Source organism: Aptenodytes forsteri, unplaced genomic scaffold (assembly GCF_000699145.1).
Source record: "Aptenodytes forsteri isolate BGI_AS27 unplaced genomic scaffold, ASM69914v1 Scaffold56, whole genome shotgun sequence".
Classification (NCBI taxonomy): Eukaryota; Metazoa; Chordata; class Aves; order Sphenisciformes; family Spheniscidae; genus Aptenodytes; species Aptenodytes forsteri.
Genome location: NW_008796213.1, coordinates 2353138 through 2361887, shown reverse-complemented (window position 1 = coordinate 2361887; position 8750 = coordinate 2353138). Strand labels below are relative to the sequence as shown.

At 40.9% G+C, this 8750-nt stretch overlaps 1 protein-coding gene across 1 annotated transcript in view; it reads left to right on the top strand.

The window, feature by feature from the left end:
- SLC13A4 (solute carrier family 13 member 4) overlaps positions 1 to 4123 on the top strand; it is a 27598-nt gene extending 23475 nt beyond the window's left edge. Inside the window, exons 13-16 of the mRNA XM_009288342.1 lie at positions 599 to 729; positions 1509 to 1670; positions 3196 to 3333; positions 3986 to 4123. Of these exons, the coding sequence (XP_009286617.1) occupies positions 599 to 729; positions 1509 to 1670; positions 3196 to 3333; positions 3986 to 4123 (569 nt within the window). The remainder of the gene's footprint in view (positions 1 to 598; positions 730 to 1508; positions 1671 to 3195; positions 3334 to 3985) is intronic.
- The last annotated feature ends 4627 nt before the right edge of the window (positions 4124 to 8750 follow it).

Genomic DNA, 8750 nt, shown 5'->3' with positions numbered 1-8750 from the left:
GGGACATGGCTTAGTGGGTGGTGGTGTTGGGTCGACGGTTGGACTCGATGATCTTAGAGGTCTTTTCCAACCTCAATGATTCTATGATTCTATGATTTAGGAAAAATGACACTCTCTAACTCCTACTTCAAGAAAATACTCAGGCATCTAAAAAAATAATGTCCTCAGATAAAACCTAGGGACATAAATGCACTTTATCAAGCTTCATGGCCTACTGGAGAGAGAAAATGCCCTTCTTTGAGAAAATAATTCCATTGTAACTCCATCTTTGTGGTCTACAGATAATTTGCACACACATAGACACAACAGAGCACACAGTCCCTCAAAAAGCTATAAAATGAAACACAGAGGTTTATAACTATTCACATCAACAGAGCAGCCAAGGGGAAGTGAGGACATTTGGAATTAATATGCTGTATTTTCTGAGGCCAAGCTAACCAGAGAAATAGGCTATGCGCTTCTTCTTCACCACTCTCACAGATAGTTTCAAGATAACACCCATGGATATTACATTATTTCTACTAGTGTGAAAAATGTGAAGAACTTCGCAAAAAGGCCAATGTAATACTGGTCACACGCTTGTTTTATTTTGATATAGCAGATGGTGAAAAGTCAACAGACATTAACACACTGGATCCCATCATTACCTGGAAGGACTTTCAGAAGACCATGCCCTGGGAGATTGTAGTGTTGGTTGGAGGAGGTTATGCCTTAGCAGCTGGATGCAAGGTACTGATTTAGATTTTTATTCTCCTTCCTAAAAAAATTATAAACCTGGATACAGTTTACAATGTGGATACTTTCAAGTTTGTACATAACCTAGTCCCTATGGCCTGCACTCAATGGACAGCTATCTAGCTAACAAAAAGATTGGGCTCAAGTCAATTGTATAAGCATCTGCCGTTTCAGATGCTTTAGAATATCTAGATATTCCTACAAGGCTGACAGACATGACACAGGATCTGAGGGAGACCTCACACTTTCTCAACTAGCAGCTAACCAGACAGAGGGGGAACATCTCAGCTGCCACTGGATGCTCCTCTTTAATCAACTGAGTCAAGTTCCTAGCGCTGACTGGACAAATCATACTCTAGGCTCTACTGACTATATCTACACCCAGTATAATTCATGAATACACGTCTAGCTCTCCTATAGACTCCTACATGTAGAAGGCTAAATTTGTGTATTTTAATCTCAAAATGAATTCTACACAGACTGTGCAATCCTTCATCACCAATTTGCAGTACTCCAGTTCACATGCTGAAGAAAGAGGGAAGATCAGCCTTGGTGCCTTTTTAATGTTATTAACTGCCACATGTATCTCTTTGTTACTATGGACAACTATTTATTAGGCACTGCAGTGAAATCCAGTTTACCGAACAAAAGGAAATGCAGAAAGCATTGACCTAAACTTTGTATTTGCTGGTGGGATTCTCTGACGCAAACTGCCCCGAGGAGAAGAAACTGTTTTACAAACATACTAAGTATTGCTTCTGTCCTTTCCCCAGACCTCTGGTCTCTCTACATGGATTGGACGCCAAATGCTCTCCCTGAGCAGCCTTCCCTACTGGGCTGTAACTCTGCTGGCCTGCATTTTGGTGTCCCTGGTAACAGAATTTGTTAGTAATCCAGCAACCATAACCATCTTTCTGCCTATTTTATGCAGCATGGTGAGTAAAAACAACGACATTTTTAGTCTGTTTTTTCGTGACAGGCTCGTGGGAATGTTTCAGGACATCAGGGTATTGGCACTCTGTTCACATGAAACCCAGCCTCGGTTCCCAAACTACTGTTCTGCAGTCTTGGGCTTAGGAAAAATAATAAACTCGGGCAGCCAAAAGCATATTTTAGCACCAAGAAATTTATTCAATACGTCTCAGACAAAATGAAAACATAGCTCCTGCGGCCTGCATCTAAGTACAAGAAAAGGTTATGATGCAATCAACAAGATAGGTGAAGTCCACATAAAGCTTGAGATACACTTATCAGTGTTATTTTAAATGTGTTGTTCATTAGTTAGTAGTCATCCACTCACTACTTGTAAGAAAAGACTGTAGTAGTGAATTTTATATCAGATTTACATGTGTTCAAGAGGGTGATCTGGTAAGCGTACTATCATCCAACATGGAAAGCAGAGATGTTTGTAAGGGACAGAAAAAAATCAGGAGACTGGTAACAAAGGCAGAGGAAAGAGATACAAATTTCATTCTATATTGGAATAGCAGTTACAGAAAACTGTCTTATTTTTTTTCTTTTATGTAATGTGAAGCAGAATGCAGGTCGTGTTTCCCTATTATATCAATTTTACGGGATTGTCCCAAAGTAAATTATGTGAACATCTCTGAGGTAATATGAAGATATGGTCAGATGAAAATAAGTAATAATGTTTGTATGGCTTATGAGTTCAAATTTACCTCTGTTCCATGCAGAAAGAGACTATTCTAAAGAGAAATTTAGAGCAGCAATCTACTTTTAGTAGTCTGAACTGCCATTTTAAGGCAGTCTCTCTTTTGACTGTAAAAGTAACCTGGAGACACTTCCCTCTCCAAAATGAAGTTAGGCTTGTGAATACCCTTCCCTTTCCCTCCAACATAAAACTATGCCATAGCAATGTAAACAAAACCACAACATTTCACCACCACCAAAGGCTGCAGTGGAAGAACAATTCTTTAGACCACTGTAAAGAATACTGCATCATTACTGCCTTCCTGCCATGCGAGTTTGGACCATGGTCATCTGGTTTTCTTAACCACGGTTCAGGAGGACTTTACAAAATGGTCTCAGTATCTTCAGCAACTGAAGGAAGTAAGTTCTTCATGCCAACCTGTTGTGAATTCTCTCGGATAAAGACTGAAGTGGCAGTCAGTGTTAAAGTCTGGAAGACACAACATAGAATGACACGGAGAACAAGTGGGAGGAAGGAGCAAAGAAGGCCTAATAGTAGCAATTTCCACCCTCACCCAGTGTGAAATGGCTCAAGAGGAATCCCTGGAGCATGACCAGCTCCAAATTATAGCACTACCCTACTCTAAAAAACAACAAAAAAGACTTCCACGCTTAGGTCTAGAAACTAGGGAGGTGAGATTCACAGGATTGTGTTTTCTTCATGTAAAGCAGAGAGGGTCCTTTCATCCTAATTATGAGTAGTGGCTTTTATTGTTTAAGTGAAATTTCTCTCCTCCTCTCTCTTTCCAGTCAGAAACCCTGCTCATCAACCCTTTATACACCCTGATTCCTGTCACCATGTGTATCTCATTTGCGGTGATGCTGCCAGTGGGTAATCCTCCAAATGCCATTGTCTTCAGTTATGGACACTGCCAGATTAAAGATATGGTGAGTCTTGAGATTTGGTATATCCTCCCATGCTTCATGCAACCCCAACACGTCCCGATCACATCCAGCAGCCAATAGTAATAATGATGATATTGGTGCTAATATAAAGTCATATTGATCTGCACTGCTGTTATGTGACCAAGCTGTCAGGTTAAGAACATCTACACATCTGTTGTAGGATACACACAATTCTCATCTTTATTTTTTCATGAATGTAATGGTCTAAAGAGGTATCAAAGAAAAAAAGTACACAATCCTTTGCATTGACCTGTTAAGACAAGCACAGGACAACATGAGAAATTAGATTTATCACATAGTTCCACAGTAAGTCATGTAGTTATCAGCCTGCTATGTGTGGTATAACACCCCATTACGATTATCTGATTAAGAAGTTCAAGTGACAAACTGAGCAGTTTTCCAATGAGCTGCATCAACCTCTGACTATTACTCCTGAATACTCCCACAATGTACACTCTGATACATAATAGTCACCGTGCTTTTTTTGGCTCTAGAAATCAGTATACATAATTTATCACATTATATATAAGTCAGTATACATACATACATACACTCTACTGCCTTCTTTTTTCCACGTTAACTGTTTTTGATCAAGTTGTCATTGATCGTGCTCTGATGCATTTTGGTTTTGTAGGTGAAAGCTGGCCTGGGTGTAAATCTGATTGGCCTGGCTGTTGTCATGGTGGCAATCAACACTTGGGGAATTAGACTTTTCCAGCTGAATACTTTTCCAGAATGGGCAGCGATCAGCAACGTCACTAGCCAAACATAATCTCCAATGAAAAAAAAAAAAAGAAAAAAAAAGAAAAAAGTGCAAGACCAAAGTGAGTTGGGACAAAACATTAAACCTATATTGCACATATGAAAGAAAGGAGAAAACTTGTGTATACATAGAACCAGGATCCATAGCAAACCATGAAGAAAATCCACAGGGAGGTCTTCTGCAAAAGCTTTTCAGTCCTGAAAATCAGCATGAGTTAAAAAGAGAGATTAGCTTTGCTCTATCGTTGCTTTCCCTGTGATGCCATAACCCTGAAAAAAACCCCTCCTCCAGATTCTCTGCCTATGGCTTTTTCATGCCCTAGAACAATTGTGTAGGACTTGTAAAACAGGGGATATAGGACTCTCAATGACAGAAGACAAGTATACATACACTGGTGTACTCAGTAGTAGGATATTCAATCCTACCATTGACTCCTACGGTGAATGAAAAGTGAGTCTTATTCCCAAACCTAGCGTTTTATAAGCCTACTTCTTTTAAAGGCAAATTATTATTCTTCTTTTGAGGTGAGTCATCACTGTGTTGGAAAAAAGCTTTCCCAGCTAATGCATATGGCCTGGAAAGAAATACAGCTATCAACTACCAGCTACAGCACTTCAAATGGATAATAGAAACCACCGAACAGATAGGAAGGAGAAGTCTCCTGGGAAGGAGATTTTTTTTTCCCACAGCACTAGTATAAAGTTTCCAATATTGCGGTACTTGCAATCTCTGCTTTGGAAGGAAGAGCTTCAGAAACAGATAGAAAGTTTTGGTCAATACCTTCTTTCCTTATCAATGTACTGCAGTGGGAGCTTTTTCAGCAGGGGAAGCTGTGACCAGCAAAACCTTACCAGGCCAGCAGACCCATTGCTCTCCTCTCTCTTTGGCTGCTGTTCAGATAGTTCTGCAGTTACGATTCCCCTGACAGAGAAAGTACAGTCTCATCCAAGATGGCACTCAGTGCTGCTCCATGAGTAAGAAGGGAGAGGGCTGAAGTGGAGTGGTGCTGGTGTCTCTCTTCATCATGTGCGTTCACTTGAACATCACACCCACCTGCTCTCTAGCAGCCCAGAGAACAGGAAGTTCAAACGTAGGAAACTGTGACATAGAGCGGCTAACTACCAAACCAAAAGGCCAACCTCTTTATCACCTGCAAAGTGAATGCCCTGTTTTTCTGACTGGATGCCTGTGATACTCAGTAAACCTTCTCTTGTGTCATGTCCTGTTTTTAATCATTTCTTTAATGTCAATGCATTTAAGCTGTATGTTAGGATGATTGGATCTCATGTAATCATGCTCTTTATATATATACTTTAATGATTTTTTATGCTTTCCATTTACAATCTAGGCTCTCTAGATGTTAGTGTGAATACCTAGTCTGCATAAATAAAATGTCAATAAAATAAATTATTCACTACTGCATATTCTGGTGCTCTGTGAGAATATATAAATAGGATATATTTCACCTCATAACCCACCAAGCCCTTAGGGAAGTAGTGTTGAGACAGCAGGAGGTGTTGGTTTACTGCTTCTGTCAAAACAGAGGGATCCCACAGACTTGTCTTGGAAATAAACAGATACAGTAAGAGGTCATAGGTTGGCAGAGGGGAAGCAAAATGAGCAAATCACAAAAGCACATCTTAGCCCTTGTACCAAAAGCAGAAGGCAGCATCCCTTAGCAAAACAATTTCTATTCACAGTACTTCCTGTAAATTTGGTTTTGAAAAACAAAGTGCTTCTGTGAATCAATGGCTCACTGCATCCCCATGCCCTCCTAATCCATGAAAGAAGATCTCAGCCTCACTTTTTCAACCCTTCTCACCTCCCTGATTCCCGTGTTCCCCCTATCTTGAGCTTGCTGCTCTGCTGCACCCCAGCATACAAAACTCATGCCTTCCTCTGGGATCCAGATCCTCCACACCACTCCGGCTCCCCTCCCTGGGCGTCTTCCTGCTCCTCAGCAAGCAGATGCTGCTGGGCACAGACCCCGACATGGTGCTCAAAGCAGAGGCACCCCAGCCTCCCTCCCAGCACAAGCTGCACCCAGCACCGAAGCCGCTGAAGCAGGAAACAGAGGCTGCAACGCCTGTCCACCAAGATGGGCAACTTTCTCGAGGAACAAGCACTTCAGTGGGTGGGGGTGTCTACAGTACCAAGGGTCCTGTCCCCACGCACAAGCAGGACATCTCTTTGTTCACAGTCCCCAAAGTTACTTTCAATCATTCTCCCCCTGCCAAGAAACTCTCTTTCTGGCTTGCTCTCTTCCCAAGGCTTTAGTCGCTCTGTGCCTTTTACTGTGCACTCATCTTCTAATCCTTTTCACTTCACACTTCATCCACCACCACCTTCAAATTGCATAGCTGCTCGGCAACAAATCACTCTCCACACCCTCCTGAATCTTATTTCTCCGCTCAGCTCAGCTCAGCTCCCATCAGGCCTTGCTATCCCACACCTTTCCCAGGGGATATGAACATGGGATATTCTCATTTGCAAGCGAGACGAGCAGCTGGCATGCCAATCAGCTTTAGGGAGGTCTAGGATTACTCACAAATCAAACAGGGTGGCCACCAACACTCTTCGGTAATAACACCAATAGCACTAGGTAAATGGAAATTACTTGGTGCTGTGTTGCACATCTCAAGCAATATTTCTTCAGAAACATTGCCATAAGTCTCTGGCATAGTTTGTGTCTCACGAGACTGGTGCAGAGAAATTTGGAGTGGACTTGGGCAAGGAGTTTCCCCAGCAGCCTTCCCTTCTGTATCAGTGTTCTCAGCACGCTTCCATGTCCACAGCTGCTGGCACTTGTCACTGCCATGTCCCACCAGGCATTTGCAGGAAGGCAGTGTGCTGTACTGGCCCTTTCTCCCATATCAGATCAGTCAGTGCATGCACCACAGCCAGATTCTGCCCTTAGACGTACATGTATGATTCCTTTCATTTCACTGAAGACATAAGAAAGTACATGAGAAAGTATTTAGTGGCAGAATCTGAATATCACGAAGGAAAATAGCAGCAGATGAACAACAAGCTTAGGGTTGGGCAAGCTGCATGGCTCATAGTGTGACAGCAATGGGTGCTGATCGCTGCTTTTTTTTTTAATTAAAATAAATGGCAAGTGGACAAAGAAGTGGGAAATTTTCACTGGTAATGTATAGCATACTGTCACCCCATTTCAGATTTGTCTCTACCAATAACCAAAGCTGAAATCTTTTCTTCAGAGGGGAGATAAGCCTGATTTCAAATTAAGCGATTTCCAGATGCTTTCAACATTCAGCACATACATAAAGACCTCAAAACAAAAGTTCTGCTTTCAGCCCAGAATTTAAGATTCCTATCCAAAAAGTATAATCACATTAACTACTAGCAGTATATTATTTTATCTTACAGTTTTATATTACCTTTTACTAGAATCCTATTAAGGCTACATATATATTTTTTTTCACAGTGATATAAAACCTGAACAATTTCACTGAAGTAAACCGAGGTGATTTATACTGAGCAATTCCTCATTCTGTAGCTGACAGAGTAATGCTTTATTTCTCAGGAAAAAAAAGCAGAGCATGATAGCTGTACTTAATACTTGTACACAGGTTGTTCAATTCTCTCTGGTTCGCAGAAAATGTGAATAATAGAATTTAAAACAAGCCCTTATATTTTTTTTCATGCAGTGATTAGTATCTTCCTACTTGGATTGCCTCTTTGAACCCAAAGGTGCAGTTGTCACAGAAGGGCTCTAATCAGCGTGATGAAAGGTTGCAGAATCCCTCTTTTCACACAGAAAACCAACAGTATGTTCCACTCCAGCATTTGGGCTCACAGGGTAGGAAAGTTACTAGTGAAGTTATGGTTTGAATTGGTGATTTACAGGAATGGGGTATTTAGGTATTTTCCAGATGTGTTAAAGACTAAAGCCAGAACTGACTTTGGTGGAAAGAAAGTAAATTTGACCATCTGTGATTAACTTATGTTTCAGGTGAAAAAGCAAATAACCTCCACAGCCATCTTATCTCAGTAAAATTCAGTAAAAATGACCTTGGCTTGGGACTTTGTAAAGTAAAGGTTAGCATATACCACCAAGAAGTATAAGAAATAGAACTAAGTATTTCTTTCTTCTCCCTCTGAGGCAAAAATAATAAAAGCTGTACAGGAAATTTCTCTATGGAGTTTACCAGCAACATATGCACTCCGATATCCACCATCACTTCCTAATATTCAAAATAATTCTGCATCACATACAGAGGATATTGATTTTTACATACGAATACCAATTCACAATCATGTTTCTGCAAACACAGATATAATCTAGGCTTATGAAACCAACTCATTATTAATTTTGAAAATTCCAATTTCTTCCTTTCCAACATTTCAATTTCGTCAGTAGTCGGGCCATCTGTAATCTAGGCCAACTGTAGTCTGGGCCCTTCAAAGCACATTTCCAGATGCTCAGCATGTATAACAAATCTCTCCAAGAAAGCACACATAGAGGAGTCGTAACAACTGGTGGTGCACACAGCTGCCAGCACCACAGGACAAAGACAAACCACAAAGGAGAACCACAGTTGAAAAATTCTGCCTTCACAAAGGCAATAAATTTTTTGAGTGATACCACAACTCCCTGCAGCATCACCACTGA